This window comes from Ambystoma mexicanum, chromosome 6q, assembly GCF_040938575.1.
Source record: "Ambystoma mexicanum isolate Mex_15411 chromosome 6q, UKY_AmexF1_1, whole genome shotgun sequence".
Classification (NCBI taxonomy): domain Eukaryota; kingdom Metazoa; phylum Chordata; class Amphibia; order Caudata; family Ambystomatidae; genus Ambystoma; species Ambystoma mexicanum.
In genome coordinates, this window is record NC_090937.1 from 1606100738 (window position 1) to 1606118494 (window position 17757).

Genomic DNA, 17757 nt, shown 5'->3' on the forward strand with positions numbered 1-17757 from the left:
GTCGCCTTCGTCGCCGGCTGAGAGGACTTTGCACTCGCTGGATGTAGCTAGAGCGCAGAAGTTCTACGTGGACCGCACAAAGAGCCTTCGGAAGACATCACAACTGTTTGTGAACTTTGGACCTGTGAATCAAGGGAAGGCCCTCTCGAAGGCTTCCATTTCCAGATGGCTCTGCGGCTGCATCATGCACTGTCATCGGTTGGCAAACCAACTGTTGCCTGGCCGTCCGAGGGCCCATTCGACCAGAACGATCGCTGCTACCACAGCGTTCTTATCTGGTGTGCCCCTGCTGGACATCTGCAGGGCTGCTACGTGGAGGTCGGCGCACACCTTCACGAGATTCTACTGCGTCGACCTGGATTCCAGGGAGGAGTCCAGAGTCGGCCAAGCAGTGCTGCGCAACCTGTTCGCCTGTAGGTGGGCCTGGTGAGGAGATGAGATGCTTAATGTTGATAAAATGCTAGATGTTGAGCATTGCCACCTCCCGTGGTTGTGCCTGTGTGTAATGCTATGTATTCTTATATTCATGAGCATGTGAATCCATGCCAGACCCCATGCTGGAGAAGGAACAAGTTACTTACTTGTAACTGTTCTTCTCCAGCATGGGTCTGATTGGTTAGTGCCTATGTGGGTTTCGAGATGTGTTTGAAGGTGTGAACAGGCAGTATGGGCAAGGATTTTCAGAAGGTAAGGCACTGTGGTGATAAGGCGGAAGTTGGTGGGGAGGGTGGTGTCTAGGGATGGCTTTTTCAGGAGCGGTGTGACCCAGGCTGCTTTTGATAGGGTTGGGAATGCATTGATGAAATTGCCAATAATTGGGTGCGAGCAAGTCAGCGCACAGCTTGATGAGGTGGGCAGGGCAGATGTCACCAGTGCAGTTGGTGGCTTTGAGGCCTTGGAGGGTAGTGAGCACGTCTGTAGGGGAGACGGTAAAGTGGAAGAGGGGCGATTTGGGAGTGTGTGTGGGGTGGTGGCAGGTACCAGGGATTGTGGGGATGGAGGACAGCTTTTTTGACAATGGTTTTGTCTCTGGTATTGTGGATTTTGTTAACCAAGTCTAATTGTATAAGGGTACACCAGGCTTTTTCCTTTGGGAAACTGTCGCTCGGAGGAGCTGGGTTTTCAATCTCTGAGGATTTTGAAGAGCTCTCTTGTGTTGGAGCTTGCTTCATTAATTCTGACGTTGTAGATGCTGGCTTTTGTGGCCAAGATAGTTGTTGTATATGTACTGGCAATGGTGTTGGAGGCATCCTTATTGGTGAGCGAAGGGTTTTCTTGGGGGCGTTTGAGCTTGCTGAGGGATATTAACTCCTCTGTGAACCAGTTGTGGTAGTTTGTGCCTCAAGGGCGGCACAGATGATCTTGATTACCTCTTCTGGTTTTCTTAGCCAGCTGGCTTTAGCTGTCCTCCACTGACCTTTTCTTTTTATATAAAAAAAAACATTTTTATTTACCACAGTTCCTTCTGTGAACCTATACAGCCAGCTCTGAATGACCTTAACCCGACCAGCTTCTGCTACAGACATTCTGCGTTTCATAGGCCTTGGACTTGTTTTCAAGTATCTCTGGTGTAATGGAGTTCTGGTGTGGCTTCTTTGGTATCTGGGATAGGCAGACATTTCTTGTGTGTGTGTGTGTACGTGTGTGTGTACTCTTCTAGACACCCGCCACCCCCCCCCCCCCCCTATTGCCATAACATGCCTTACTGGTGGTTGCTGGAAACCACACCGGCAAAATTGTTACCCACCTTCATAATCCAGGGTGTGGTAACCCTCCTGCCCTCGATTTGATCCCTAAGGCATGCCCTGCTTTGTACCTCCATTGAGGTTTGGGCCTTCTCCCTGACCTCTGTGCTACTTTCTGACTGTCCCTTTCCTCCTCCCCCACCCTCACGTGCATGCGCTCCCAACTACCTTGCCTCTTCCCAAACCTCCTAATCATTTTAACCATTATTCCAGGCCCATCATGACCTCGATTTGCACCAACAATTCCAGCAGTATCTGTTGGCAGCACACTGTCCTCTTGCCTCATACTGAATGCCATAGCTGTGCCTCCGGTTTGCAGCACTACAGCAGATGAAAGATCCCTGGTGCCTCCCACATCAAGATCACAGTGCGAATTGTTGGCCAGCACTGCTTCTCGGTTTTCCGACTTCGCCATTTTCAACAACAAGGTTTCACTAATACAGTTTCCAAAAATAACAAATCAATAACAAAGTAAACTGTAAGTTGCTGGTTACATAGACACACAGTTGCTTTCCACAACAACAATTTGTCTTCATCCTTAATACGTGGAAGATAGTGTTTGAAAGAAAATGGCCCGCTGAAGAAACTCTTACATCTTCTAAGGTGCATATTGGAGCAAAGGCAGGAGTACGAAATTCAAAGAGAGGTTAGGGCCTTAGGGTTTCTGTCTGGCCGTGTGGCAGTATCGGCCCGTCTGACCTGAATACATATTCCCTTCCACTTGTGAGCTGACTCACAGGAGCCAACACGTGTAATATCAATTAGGATGTGGTATTATTAATAAGTATATTGCCATCCACTATGCCTAAACTCGGGCAAAGCTTATTCTTAGTTTACCTTGCCACCAGCATGGGGGGGTACTCATGCTCTTCGTTGTTTCGGTACCGGGGACGTAGCTTAAATGTCTCCCTGGTGCAGCAGTGATGTTTGTGGTTGTTGGGCGGTCGAGTTGGCATCTTTTTTTTAAATGTATTTTATTTGCATTTATTTCAGCACACAAAACCCTGAGGCTTCTAGGCGCTAGTTACAGAAAGTGTTACATAGCATAGCTCACAAAGTGCAAGAGTACACGTATGGGTTACAGCGTGTATGTGTACATACTGGATCAGCCTCTCCTCATGGTGCGTGGGGCTGTTTCGGGCATGCAGAAAGGTTTGAGAGTCAAAATAGGTAAGCAAATTCATTGTTGCGCAGACTCACCTCATGGTGTGGGTGGGGCGCTGCTTGATGTGTGCAAATGGGCAAAAGGTAGTATGATTGAAGCCGTCGCACAGATCATTGGTGGCAGGACAGAAGAGTGAGGTGCGCAAGGCTGCAAGTTGGCAGGTTACATTCCTGCCTTCCGGTTACTATCAATGGCTGCAAGTTTACAGGTTGCAAGTTTGTGGACCGTAGAACGGAAATCATTTAGAATTATTCAGGAACACAAATGCGATAGAAAACAGGAAAGTGTCTCTAGGAGGTGGATCTGTCATACCCTATGTGCTGGGTCCGGAAAGGTGGCGAGGCGAAACTCTCAGTGGACTCATATGAGAGTGGTAGTATAAGTCGCAGGGCCCCTGAAAGAAGAAACTGAGGGCTGCAGGCTCAGTTAGCAGTGCTATCTAAAGGATCTGAGGTCAAAGGTATTGAGTTGTGGCGTCATGTATTTGCACGACAAATGTGTAGAGGGAGTATCATGAGGTGACTCTCCTGATGAAAGGAACGTGCTGAATGCTGCTGCAGTGAGTAAAAGCGCGTTTGAGGGAATTGTCACCAAATGTAGAAATTTCGGCCAGGTTTGGATGGGAATTGGTACAAGTATGAAGTGACTAGCACCGCAAGCTGTATGAGGATGAAAGTGATGGGCAGGCGGTGGGGCAATGGCACATTGAGGGAGCGCAGGCAGTGTGACCCTTCAAGGTAGAGTTGTTGGAGGGTCAGGCCAGTGTAGGATATGCTGGGCTATAACTGTGGGACACAAAACCGGCAAGATGGGATGAATTCCTTGGACATGGCGTGCAAGGCTTACCTTGATTTTTCCAGGCTTCCTAGGTCGTTGCCTGGTGTAGATGTTGGTGAGGGACACTGCGAGAGAGAGACGCACACTTCACGGGTTGTCAGGAGAGCAGTTTCTGTGCTTCTTTCTGCTCTAAAGCCAGATAGGTGGTCATGGAGACTGCCTACAGATTCAGTATGGGAGAGAATGCCAGGAGTTTGCCCAGGAAAGGATTGATGGAGATCGGGCGGTGTGTTTGCCGGAGAAGATTGGCCGAGGGGGTGCACAAGTAAGTCCTTTATGGGGAAGGGAAGGTTCCAGTGGCAAGAGTGATTGCAAAAATCTAACATGGCTGTACTGAGTATGTGCTCCTTGAATGTTCTGGAGAAGCAGGGGAGCACCTGCTTTGACGAGACATTAATAGATTTGACTTGTCTAGAAACGTCGTCGGGAGTGAACACTGGAATGAGCAGAAAGGAGGAGAGACCCGTCTGAAGGGAGGCTTGGAGTGGTAGAGGAGGGAGTGGACAAAATTTTTATAGATCAGACTCGTCTAGAAACATTTTTGGGAGTGAACAGGGGGAAGGAGGAGAAGGGAAGAGGAGAGCCGGTCGGAGAGGTGCCTAGAATGGTAGAGGAAGAGGAGAGAGTGGACAGGATGTCCTGAGTTTTAGTGGTGAAGTGAGAAGCCAGTGCCTTGCAGAGGGCCTGTGAGGGAACAGAGAGGTGGAGATTGCAGCAGGATTGGACAGCTCCTTGCAGATGTTGAAAGTTTGGCCGAGTTGTTAAGAGGCCGCAGAGACGCGGGCTTGGATGTAACCTCTATTCTTGGTCAGAACAAAGTCTATATTACCTTCGGAGCAGGCAGCAGGCCGGTTTGTTGGAGGATGAGCCTGATTCCTGCCACTTTCTCTCAGCCACCGTACACTTGCGTTTAAAGGTGGCGAGGTTGGAATCATACCAAGATTTGCTCTTGGATGTGGGCTTGAGACGGATCCTCATGACGGGCATGGACATCAAGAGATTGAGAGATGCATGCTGGAGAGGGCTGTGTCGGAGGCAGTGTCAGCCACAGGTGAAGTAGGAGGAGAGAAAGGTGCAGCGAAAGCCTCCACTGACACACGCTTCATGGGCCGGATCACTGAAGGTGGGTGGCAGTGTAGGAGTCTGCTTCGCCTGGGGGACAGAGAGCGACAGGTGATAGGGGAGAAGAAAGTTGTCAGTCCAGGCGAGAGGAGTGGTTACAGAGGGGGATGTCGGAGGAGATAATAACATCCAGACTGTGCACAGCAGTGTGTGTCAGGCCAGAGGGAAGAATAGAGTAAGTGAGTCACAGATTACAAAAGAGCCCAGAGGAGGGGCTGGAGGCATCCAAGTAGATGTTGAGGTCTTTGAGGAGGAGAAGTTGAGAGGTTGAGGCAAGGAGGGAGTAGTAGAGGTCGGCCCACTCGGAGGAAGAGGGCAGCATGGCATGTAGCGGTGGCATGTGGCCACAGTAAGAGAGGCCAGGAGAGATAGCCTGCAGATGCAGACAGGCATTAATAAGAGCAGTAGTCCTGCATAGGAATGACCGAAGCAGGGATCCACTCCAGGAAGATCATGGCTATTCCACCTCCTGGACGGTTGGTTCTGGGTTTGGAGAGAATCTAGAATCCATTTTTGATGTGTCGAAACTCGTGCCATAGCTGGCCGGGAACCATGTTTTGGTGACACCGAGGTCATCCAGATCAAGTTCTTCAAGTAGTTGGCAGATATCAGATGAGTGTTTGACAGCAAAGCGAGAGTTAAGGGTAGTGACGTGGAGCAGATTTGAAAGACTTGTGCGTAGGGTTACAGGCATGAGGTACCCCCTGCGGAGGTGCCAGAGAGTGGGCAGAGAAGGAGGAAGGAGATGGCAGAGTAGTCGGAGAGGAAGAAGAGGGTGCCTGAGATTTGGAAGAGAAAGTAGGAGTTGGAGCAATCAGAGAAGCAGAGAAGGAAGTTGGTAAGATGATGCATGAAGCCTCTATCGAAAAGGAGGAGAATGGTCGGAGGGCCCTGGACCAACACTCTGCCATTCAGCTAGACATTAATGATGGTCTTGGAGGAGTGGAAGAGTGCCATGGGGACCTCCCACCAAGTGCCACCATTAATGGGAGAGGAGGAAAAAAAGAGAGTGAACTGAGACCATATGTGGGATCCATAGGCCTGGAGAGGGAGCGACAAAGAGGATGTCGGTGAGGGTTGGCCTGGAGGAAGAACTGGTGTAGGTATCTGGCAGCCGATGGTGAGACGCAATATCCATCCCCCTCTTCCCTCTTTCTACACAAACACTGGGCCGAGGAAGAGGGCGACTGAGAGTAAAGAGGTAAGCACTTCCAATCTCATTGTACATGTCCCGTTAATTCGGTCAGGCAAAGTCAGACATTTTACCTTAATCACATCCATCTGATACCCATTAGCTCCCCCCGCATGGATAAAAGGCGGAACATCATGACACACTCTGAGCAAGGTGAGACACGAAAAGGAGCAGATCTAAGCTAAGCCCTACCCACTGGAGCAGGATGACCGATCTAGGGACCAGAGCGAAAGATGGGGAAACCTGGATGATCCCTGCAGAAGGTTGTTGCCTCCGGGAAGGATACTCTGAGAAAGCCATACCCCAGACCAGAAGAAACCTGCATTGTGTTCCAAGGATGCCAGCGACCCTCCTGGGTGAATGTCAGAGTTGGGAGGGGGTGGCAAGCCCAAGCCTATGTCAACCTTGACTCGTGGATCAAAGCCGCAGAGACAGAAAGGAATGCACACAACCGGTGTGTTAGTGAAAGACATGAAAGGCAGGTTTGTGTCAATGAAAGATTGGAGCCGCAACTGCGTATGTCACAATTGAAGGTTGCGCGCATTCTGATAAAGCAAATCAGTAGTGAACGTTTAAGTTACTGATAACTTTGAAGCCAGTGATACAGAGAAGTGGAGTGGTCCGGTGAAAACAAATGGCCCACTTGAGTCTTTTGCAAAATGTTTCTTGTTATGAAGCAGTAAAGTGAAGCTCTGAAATGTGCAATGGTCAAGGTTAACCCTGATGATGGGGGGAGGGGGGGAAAGGGGAGAAACGAGTTAAAAAGGTGATTGCTTGAAGAGCTTTAAGAAAAAATATTTCTTTGAACTTTTCTGATTGTAGTATGGAACTCCCAAGACCAGGAGACACTGGGGCAAATAACAGAAGGGAGAGCTGAAGTGAAAGTCGAAGTGGTCCTGCGGTCATCTATGGTAAAAGCCTTGCACATTCAAAAGTCTTCGACATCACTCAAAAATCCGAGCATGACTGAGGGAAGGCAAGTGAATGACTGCAAGTGCTGTGATTGCGAGGTCGAGCCCGGCTGAGGGAGTTCTACGTTGAATCATGTAGTATTTGTTTGAAAGGTCCGAGCCCGACTGAGGGAGACCCATGTGAACATTTGTTGAACTGTGAAAGAACTTTTGGAAAACTGGAATAAGTGTCTTTAGCGTGCTGTCCCACATGGGGAGGAGAGCTGACTCGGCCACCTTGATCCTTTGTTAGAACACTGACTTCCCTTTGCATACACATTCCCCTTTACACACTTTTTGCGCTCAAACACCTGTGTACGAGCGCGATACAAATAAAATATCATATAAGAGATTGGGCGTGCATTTAGGCCATTTTTATTTTGACCTAGACTGACTAGGACGGTTTTCTTTATTATTTGATGGTAGAGACTACGACCATCATAGCTATAGGGCAAAGTAGGTGTTTTTCCAAACTCCAAGAATTTAATAAAGGTTTTGAAACTTGTAGCTCTTGTGTCAGTGTCATACTTGTGATACCATGCCTCTCTTACAGGAGTAAGAGGAGAAAGGCAACTACGCCACTAATCTACAACACAATGGTTGCAAAACTGTAGAGCATGAGGGGAATGCAAATATAGTACAATATACATGACGCACTAGTAACCCTGGTGGACCTAGCGGAGAATGCACACAATACAACAGGTATTCAAACTAGTCACAGCTAGGGGGAGCAGAGGGGCAAGGAAGAGGGGGGAGAGGGGAAGAAAGGACCCAGAATGTTGGAAAAATGCACAAGGAGACGGGCAGAGAGAAGGAAGCGCTTGGCCCAGAGAAGCAGAGCCTGAGATGTGGGTGGAGAGTGCACGTGGAGACAGGATGTGAGGCGATGGACGTGCAAGGCCGGGAAAGGGGGTCTGAGTTGTGGGTGCAATGTACACGTGAAGACTGGTAGAGCGGGGAAAGGACACGCCAGGCATGGGAGTTGCGTTCAGTGCAGCAATGCTATCTTCTTCCCTGCACCTTATTACCTTAAAGACACTGATGGATGGAGTGTCGTCCGCGCTCCCAATCTCTGCTGTTACCATCTTCACTGCCAAACGCCTGCGTCGCTCAACACTGCGGCCTCGTCATGCGAGGGCTTTGCCGCAGAATGTACGATCCTCGGTTCTTAAAGGCTCGGAGGTTTGGACATAGCGTTGCGTGCTACTTATCGTAGGGCAGTGTCTCCTGCGCACCTGCGTCACAGAACACAGCAGCCTTGTCCTGCTAAGGCTTTAAGCATAATGCACGGTTAAGACCTTAAATGTTTTTTAGCCTCACACATGGGCACTTTACAACATGAACCCAAAACAATGGTACCCTGAAATGTTACTAGTAAATGAGGATGAAGTACACATTCCACAAACACGCATTAAAAATAAATAATTACTGCATGTAATCCTTGAATAGAGTACACAATAAAGGTGTCCCCAATCATACTACTGGACACAAATCGACATGCTGGCCCAGACTGGGTCAACAGCTTCCCAAGCCAGATGACCTGTGGAAGGGCAGACTCCCCTTTACTGTCAGTTTGTAAGAGGTGGGTAGAACTTCAGCGGCGAGATATCCCTGCTGAGGTTAATTTTGTTATCACCCACAATTGGAAGTGAAGTTAGCTACATTCTTGTTAAAATGCAAACAAACGTACTGGTGATGTCAGTGAGCCTGCCCATGCCTGCAAAGTTTTAGGATAGTTTAACGTGATATAAGCAACGCTGTAAAGGGACCTGTAGTGACAATCAGGGTCACTGTTAACACACTACTTTAGTTAAAAAAAAAAAAAAAAAACCTGTAGCACACTTGTCTTGCTGACGTAGATGCTTATGGTGGTGTGAGTCAAAGGGGGCTGTGAGGATCTAAGAGTAAGAGACAGACACAAGGTGGCATGTTGATTGGCAAATACTTTTTTTTATAAACAAAATTAATGGGGGAGCTGGAGGAAATCCTAGCTATCCTGAAACTGTCCCTCTCTCAGCAAAACTAGCTAATGAACCTGGTCAGTGTCAGGAAGACCAAAATAAAGTTAGCCGTCCTGTGTTCAAATCCTAACCTGTCCCTCTACAATCTAAACTGAAAATAAGGTGACAGGGTGCCGTCCTGCAGCCCAGTTCAATAAAAGTTCCAGCAAAAGCTGTAGACAAAAGCAAACAAAGTTCCACAAGAATTAACGGTTGATCCCCTTTTACCCCCAAGGTCTTTCTAGCTTTATACAAAATGATTCCTGAATCTTCACTGGATAAAAATGAATCTTGTTTTTTCTTTTTTTTTTTCTTTTAACTTTCTTTATTGATTCACATCACATAGCATTGGTAATCATGCATTTCAAGACTGAGGTACCAAATTACAGTTAACATATAGTGCCTCGTGTCAATGTCCATCCTGCTCTGGAGGTGCAGTTTATAGCACTTTTGAAGGCTTTGACGAGCTGGGTAGCTGAAGAGTGTCTCTGAGCCCAGCTGGTTCAGTGCTACATTGCCGGCAGCGGGACGGTTTGGAGCATCGAACCGATGGATACGCGCTGGGGCCATGTACACCCAATGTAGTGTCTTCAATTGATCAGCTGAAGCCGTTTGTTGAAAGCCCCCCTATTTTTGTTTTTCACATGCCCTCCCACTGTTTATCTGTGAATTGGGCCCGGCATCCTCCTCCCATTTCAATCTACAGGTTAAGGTCTCTTGTGTTGTGTCCCTTTGTATTAATGTGTATAAAGTCGAGACCACCCCTCTGCATCCCGGTGAGCTCACTATATACCTAAGGAGTGGGGTGGTGGGTGACTTCACCGGGAACTCCGGAGACCATTCCCTGAAGGCTGCCCTCATTGTTAAGTACTGTAGCCTACATTGGATGCCGCCCCCGCAACCCATTTTTCCTTAAAGATGTCCTAGGTAACAAAGGAATCATACGGATACATATTCATTCGGGATCACCCTGCCCCCCCGCCACTCCCTGATGATGGCCTTGTCACAAGTCTGTGCACGTTCCACAACTGAATGCCCGGGTCAAATGGGGAAATCCACCCGCAACCTTTTCAAAGCTCTTCTCCATGCATGGATCGTACATGCCAGTGGGTCAAATTGATATTTGTCCACTACCCTGTGGGATACATCCGGACCCCCTGTAAGGAGAATGGTCATACCGAGCATTTTTCTATGTGCACCTTGAGGTAAAGAAGAGGCAGGAAGCCAAAAAGTATAACTCCACGTCTGGGGTACCCACCCCGTCCACCGGTAGGGTGAATGTGTCCCAGCTGATTCGCGGGTTCCAAGCTAGTTTGACCAGCTGGGTCTTCACGTCCGCAAAGTATCGGACCCCCGGCCACACTGGGACGATCTGAAAGATGTACAACAGTTTGGGAATCGCCACCATCTTGGCCACTGCTATTCTGCCAAACAGTGAAAGGGGGAGCTTACACAATTTTTCTACCTTTTACTTTCAGGGCCTGCAGGTATTGTAGGTGATTAACTGCCAGGAGCGTTTGAGAGTCCCCCAGGTATGTTACAGCCCGCTGCTCCCATCTATAACCCTCCGTATTAGGCGGTTCCTCAGTGTTCTCATTTAGTGGAAACAAGGTGGACTTCTTAACCTCAGGCCTCGATGCTTCCCCGAACTGCACCACCTCCTGTGACACTGGCGCGAGATTGGTCGCCGGGTCCTTGAGATATAGGATTGCATCGTCGGCGTAAAGCCAGACCCAGAGATCCATGTCTTTTCCGTAGGTGAGCTGCCATCACCTCAATCGCTGCAGTAAAAAAGCAAGGGTGAAAGCGGGCAGCCCTGCCTGGTCCCCCAACCAAGCGCAAGGGGCTTAGACAGCTTGCCTCAATCCCTATACAAGCATTCGATCCCACATTTAGCAGTTTTACTGCTGACAGGTAGTATGGTGGGGTACCCAGCTGGCGCAATAACTCAAACAAGTAGTCCCACTCCACGGAATCAAAGGCGCTTTCCATATCCAATAATACGGTCGCTGTCTGGTCGATCTCGGCCGAAACCGTGAATAGCCTACGTAGATTGGAGGATTCCCGGTAAAGCCCGACTAGTCTGCATGTGTTATTTGGGAAATATGTGGAAGACGGCGATCTGCCAGAACCTTAGCACATTTTTTTGTGTCTAGGTTCAGCAGTGGTATCTGGCGATATAAGGAGCACTCTAGGGAATCCTTATCTGGCTTCAGAATTAATGTGATTATGGCGTTCCGCGTTGTTGGAGGGAGACGCCCTGCTTTCATATCCTCCTCCCACATCTTCAGCATGTGTTGCGCCAGTTCCAGCCCCCACTCTTTGTAAAACTCGGCAGTGATGCTGTCTGTGCCGGGCGCCTTAGATGTGGGTAGGGCGCGAATCGCGATGAGGACCTCGTCCACGGTAATGGGAGCGTCCAGGGCCTCCACCGCCTCTTCACTCAGCACTGGGAGAGCTGCCTCCCAGATGCATCCCTCCATATCCTCCCTAGGCAGCGTCCCCTTTGAGGCGTATAAGTTCTCATACTAGATGCAGAATGTTTCTGCTATGTCCGCCAGTTTCACCACCCCTGTCCCTCCTGGTGCCCTCTTCGATGCTATATCTATGCTGCCTCTTTCCTGGCGAACCATCAGTGCTAGTAATTTACCTGGCCTACCCTCCTCTCCATATTTCTGGGCCATGACAGGGCGTGCGAAGTACTAAGCCTCTTTCTGCCAGGTCTTTTAATTTAAAAGCCTCCCAGATGGTGCTCATTGTGGATACTGAGCCCAGGTTCACACTAAAGTATGCCTTAATTAGATCATGCACTTCACCCCTAAACACCAAGTCAGACAGCGCTGCAGACTTAAAACGTTTTTCCAACTACCACCCAATGTTCTCCCCAAGACCCCCCCCCCCGTCCCCCCTTTGAACCACCCACCCCATAGGTAACATACCTCCCCCACCCTTTTACCTGCAACAACTGGTTTACCATGGTGCACTACCCGGGAACGCCAGACACCGCTCCCCAAGGGACCACTTAACTCCCCTGACCTCTGGGGGATATCGTCATAGCGTATTCACTTAACGCAGCAGGACTGATTCATTACATTACCGACTTTTCACATTTTCAAAAACCATCAGGGAATCTATCTTGACCCGAGCACCTTTTAACCGTGTTACAACCGAGTGCAGCCCAGACTGATATTCAAGTAGTTCAGCATGCCTAATTATCACCTCACATCGACCGGTGCCCCGTTGTCATGGGTCGGGGGGGAGGTTCTTTGGGAGTGGATCTATAAATTCATGCACTACCCCCTGGTCAGTGAATAAGTGGACCTGGCCACCATGTTGAACTCCCCCCTTGGATACATACAGCATGGCATACTGCATTCCCATATCACGATGTGCTCTCTTCACGGCCAGAAAGGAGAGATGGGCCCTCTGGACTGTAGGAGTGAAGTCCGGATAGAAGGAGATCCTGACGTTTTCGTACATGAGGTCTCCTAGTTCCGTAGGCCTTAGGATTATCGCATCTCGATCTCTATAGTTAAGTAAACGTGCCATGATCGGGCCTGGGCTTTGACCCGGTCTGGGGGCCATTTGCGACACCCAGTGCGCCCTTTCCACCAGGAATTGTGTTGACAGGGACGGTTCCTGCAGGACCTCCTTAATAAAACTCTCCATGAATTCCTCCATGTTGCATTGCAGAATCGATTCGGGCACTCCCACCACCCGATTGTGGTTTCTCCGCTTCAAGGTCCTCATTCTTTTCCTTGATCAATCTGACGTCCTTCCACAGCTCCTGAATGGCTTGCGCCGTCTCACCGCTTGTATCTTCCAGCGCCCCCACTCTGTGTTTGGACTCTGAGAACCGCTCAATTTCCTTCTCGATCTGCTCCTGCATCCTGTCCACATTGTAGGCCATCCCATTGAGTTTGGTGTTCATAGATGTGAACCCCGATTGATCTCTGCCAGGACCTGGTTCAGTTACGACTGCTGGGCCCCGTCGCTCGTGCTTGCGGGCGGCTCTTCTCCACCCAAGAGGGGCACCTTGTTGTGTTGTCCTGGAGCACAGACATCCTCTCACTACCTTTTTTATTTAGCCCTTTTTTCTGGGAGAAGGTCAGACGAGATTATCTTTTATTCCCTTTAGCCATGCGACTCGCTCTGACTCGCTCTCCATCTCGCAGCCGGGTGCCTTTTTCACAGTTATCACCTTCCGAGAAAGTTTCCTATTACGTCGCTACTGGCAGGTATCTCTGCAATGTCTCTCCGGGGTGGCCCTGACCTCATGCCTTCCTCGAGCCTATTGCGTTGCCGAAGGGTTATCGGCCCCTCCACTGTATGCCTCCTGCTGTTTTACTGCTCCCCTTGCGGGGCGGGGGGCCGCGCAAGTCCGTCACTGTAGGGCGTTAGCCCGGGTGCAAGAGGTGGTGTACTGAAGGGGGCGTAGGCGTGCTTTTGCTCCACACGGCCATCGGGTTGCCTCCCGTCACTCTCAGGGCGGCCTCAGAGTTGGGGCTTGGGCCGATTAAGTACCGGTACCTTCGACTGGGTCGGTCTTTCTATAAAAAGCGGTTTTATGCCCGATGGGTTTGTCGGCGATCTCCCCACACGGACAGTTCTGCGAGGAGACTACGAAAGTGCAGCCTTCTTGGTCTCGGGCACTCTAGCGTCCCCCCCACACCCCTTACAAATGAATCCTTGTCTGTAGCTGGAAGGCCCGCTTTCCCAGGCGCACCGCAACAAGAAAAAATTGCCTGGATTCTACCCCTCAAGCTGTGCTGAGCTCCTTAACCTCCTTTCCGCAATACTCCCATCTTGGAGAGTCCTTCCAAGTAGAGTATTCAACAAACGTTCTCACCGTCTGAGCTTAGTCTTACCCAGAGCCTTGCTTTACTCTCCTGCCAAGTTCCCTGAGTGTTGTGCAATTCAATCTTGTATTCCTGTGTTAGGTGGTGCCTTTCCCCCGTAAGGAACCCAGACCCCCTTCAAATGGTCAGTTCTGAAATTCTTTTTATCAGTTATGGCCCCCTTCCACAGCCTTGGTTTACTCTCCTGCCAAGGCCTGTCCAGACAGCTTATGTTTGCAAAGTTCGTATATATCTCCCTTTCCCAGTTTGGGGTTTGTTTTGCCAACGTGGGTCCCAGACCCCGTTCTGACAGTTCTCTGCATTCCCTGGACTCAGTAAACCCGGTCTCCACTCCTGACACTGGCTGCTTGTTTGGGTCTCAGAACCAGGTTCTACTGCTCGGGGCTTCTCTTGACTCGCCAGACAGTGCTTTGGCGTCCAACCTTCTCCCACAGGCTCATCATTACAGGTTCTGCTGTTCTGACTGCCCTGACTCTGCTCAGGCACTTCCTCTGCTCCCGTGGCTCTGCTTGGACTTTTCCAGCAGGCAAACTGTTCTTGTTCCGCATCCCAGCTCTCTCGGCCAATGGGAAGTGTTTTGCCCCGCCTCGGTACAGCTTCTCCAGCGGCATGCCTGGGCTACCGTCTCTCTCGGCTCTGAATCTCCATCTCTTGCATGTTGTCTGGCTGACGCACTTGAGTTTCTGCCGAGTGCAAGAAGGAAACCTTGTTTCATTCTCTCCTGGGTTCTGTATGAATTTGAACAAAATTGTGCGAACGAAAAGACTAGACCAAGCACCTGTGTTCACAAGTGCTCTGCACTACTCAGTGCCTCTTCCTCGTCTCGGTACCTTATTCAGCTGGGGTTAAACTGGATTCTCTGACGTCATGCGAGTCTTTGACCTCTACTTGAGAAATGTCACAAACGTACATTAATGTATTTAGTGAAGGAGTACACAAAGGGATCACAGGAAAGGCGGAAGGTTTAAAGTACTACTGCGTTATCCCTTCGTAGTCACTGCTCTCAGTGAAGTCCTGCTACCTGATGAGATCCTTCTGCTGAGTACCACCCCCAGGAGAACTATTGGGTAGTGGCCTCACCACCCTGTCCCAATGGGAAGGGGCTTCACCATCTAAAGCAGTGACAATACCTCGGGATTCGTCACAGGGCACATTGTTGAGTAAGCAAGGACACCCACACCGCCCATGTGCTAATGGCAATGATCAGTCAATTTGGGAAGCTGGTTTCTTTTTATGGGATCAAACTTGGTCCTCAGACCCAGTGCTGAGACACCTTGGTAGCTCTGCCTTGATCTACCCTCTCCCTCTCCTTGTCCTTACAGGTCCTTTCCTGTGGCTGTCAGCGGCAAGGACTTTTACTAAGTCATTGCACCATTTAACAGACTCTCAAGCTATCGTTCTGAATGTTCCAGGAAACCCTCCTTCTTAAAATAAGAATGTTGACTTTCCCCTTGCAACTTATCCTGAGCATGATGGGATGCTATTTGGAAGCCTGAGCCTACTCTTAATTTCAAGGAAAGCCTTTCTCGCAACTTGCACCTCCTGCCTCCGTTATAGGATTTAAAAAATCAGGTTGGTACAAATATTATTTTCTTCCTCAAATTGTATTCATTTTCTTAGCTGCTGCTGCTGCCCTTGGGATCGTTCCCTCTTCTGTTAGTTGGTATGTGCGAATCGGACAGTGCCCTCGCACACTAAGCAATTTGGCCAATGGAACTGGTTAATCGCACAATTATAGATAAAATTGACCAACTTAATGAGGCATGCACAGTAGATTGGTCTGAAAATGAAAAACTGACGCCTGCCTTCACTTTCTGGTCAAAATTAGTCAAATGGAGGCAGCACAAAAAGTGCATTCCTCTTGAATGCCTTGAGTTGCCAGCTGTACCTAGAGAAACTAATCTTAATTCACTCTAGAAATGTGATCTTGTTTTCTTGACGGAACGCAACATTAGCAGCCCTGTAGATAAAATATCAATAGCACACTTGACTGTCAAGCAGATTCTTCCACTCTGAATTGCTACTTTCAAAGCTCTCCTACTAAAAAGCAAAACCTATTACCATATATTTTTTCAGAGGGCACAGTTCCCTCCTGGACAAGGGGGCTGCCATGTCAGTGAGTGCTTAAGTCTACTGGGGGGAGCAATGTGAGGGCATGGCATTTCCCAGCACAAGGTCCTATTTTTATACCCATAAGAGTGTCCAGGGGCATGTTGATCCTCTGCAACGAAAGCATTTGCTGCACTACTAAGAACCTAGCTTCCTTTTTTTGGAAAGTGCTCTAAAATGCCAAGGCGTTCCCCCTTCGGAATTTGACATTGGGAGCCAGTCCTCAGTCTTGTCCAGTTCAAAACGCTGGTTAAAAACCCCCTGTCTCGGAGAGTCAAGATGGAAACAGACAAGGGCTTAGGGCTCTGCATAGGAAATCTGAAGGCCTTGACTGGGCTCTGACCTGTTGTCAAAGTGATCCACGCATCACATCTTAGTCCGGTGGGGATAGATCTGTTTGCACAGTGGTGGAGCGCGGAAAGCGCTGTTGCACAGCAGTCTTCCAATCATTCACTACTGGGCCACTAACCTACTGGCCTTGGGTGTCCCCACAATGTTATCTTTAACTTGCTTGATCCGAGTCTGGCTCTTAAGTACCAATACGCCCTTTCAATGACACTTGTTCACTCCCCTGAAACAGCTCATTACTCCAAATGGTAGAATGCCCTCTTTCAGAGAAGCGGTGTGTTCTCATCCAAATTACTGTGTACTCCTCTGCAAGGGAGCCTCACAGACCTCAACCTGACGCAGCATGTTTAGCTCTACTGCTTTTACGTTGTGAAATAAGAAATCATTGAGGGAATAGTCCTGGTCTTCAAGAAAACATTTAGGTAGAAAAATGACTAAATGAGATAATGGCTAGATTGTGTATACTGACCTTGCAGTATGGAGGCGGGAGTGGCTTTAAACTGAGGCACGGGGTAGGGGTATGCAAGGAAGCAGTTTTTTGCCTCTTATAGTATCCTGTGCTGAACAAACCTGCTTTCTCAAAGTCTTTCCTGAAGTATTTTCATCTCGCTGGAGGGCCAAACAGTGCCAAAATTCGTCGTTACAGTGAGTAACTCAAATTTTTACTGTGACTGTTTCAAATTGTTGTGCTACGTTAAAGTGGTTTCCTTTTTTCTATTTTTTTTAGTTCAACGGTCTGCTTACAAAGATTTGGTGTTGCTTTTGCAGACCAATGATTACCTCTCCACCTCCCAGCTGAGAGCAAAGGTAAATAAGCTCGTCCCTTCCGTTTCTTCCATTTAGTTCACTTATGGATATACAGAATTCTCAAATGTAAACCTGAATCACTGTATAGTGCAAAACCTTCCCCCCACCAACAGACTTTTATATTTTGCTTCACAGGATGACCTAGAGTGGGTTACCTTAGCTCAATAATACAACTTGTACAGGACTTGGGTTCATGAGAGTACACTTGATTTAAGTTTTATTAAAGGAATATACACACTGCCAGTAATACCCCTGAGGAGTATTTTGCGATTTCCCCATAGTGCTTAAATCTAAAAATTGTTTTAGACAGTGTGCATCCGCAGGCAGGTAAGAAAATGCTGGCTACAAATGACTGCTGCCACTTTAAGAACTTGCAAAGTTGTGGAACTTTTGCATCCTTATGCATCCCTCTGCACACCAGTCCCACCCTCCACTCCCACGCCACCAACCGCCACGCCCAGTTCCTATTTCCCGCATAACTGGAGTGTCCGAATTGCTCTACACTGTGACATCCCAAGATTCACTTTTGGGGTGGTTTGGTGCGTTCCCATTACTGTTGATACTTCAATGAAACCGAAAGTAAGAGAATACCACAAAACTGGGAACCCTATGAGTAAATGCAA

The 17757-nt window shown here is 48.8% G+C and overlaps 1 protein-coding gene across 3 annotated transcripts in view; it reads left to right on the top strand.

Annotated features, from left to right (window-relative positions):
* LOC138516894 (PC-esterase domain-containing protein 1A-like) overlaps nt 1–17757 on the top strand; it is a 582917-nt gene that overhangs the window by 136353 nt on the left and 428807 nt on the right. For all 3 annotated transcript variants that reach the window (XM_069632347.1, XM_069632348.1, XM_069632349.1), the window contains exon 3: nt 17055–17134. In XM_069632347.1, the coding sequence (XP_069488448.1) occupies nt 17055–17134 (80 nt within the window). The remainder of the gene's footprint in view (nt 1–17054; nt 17135–17757) is intronic.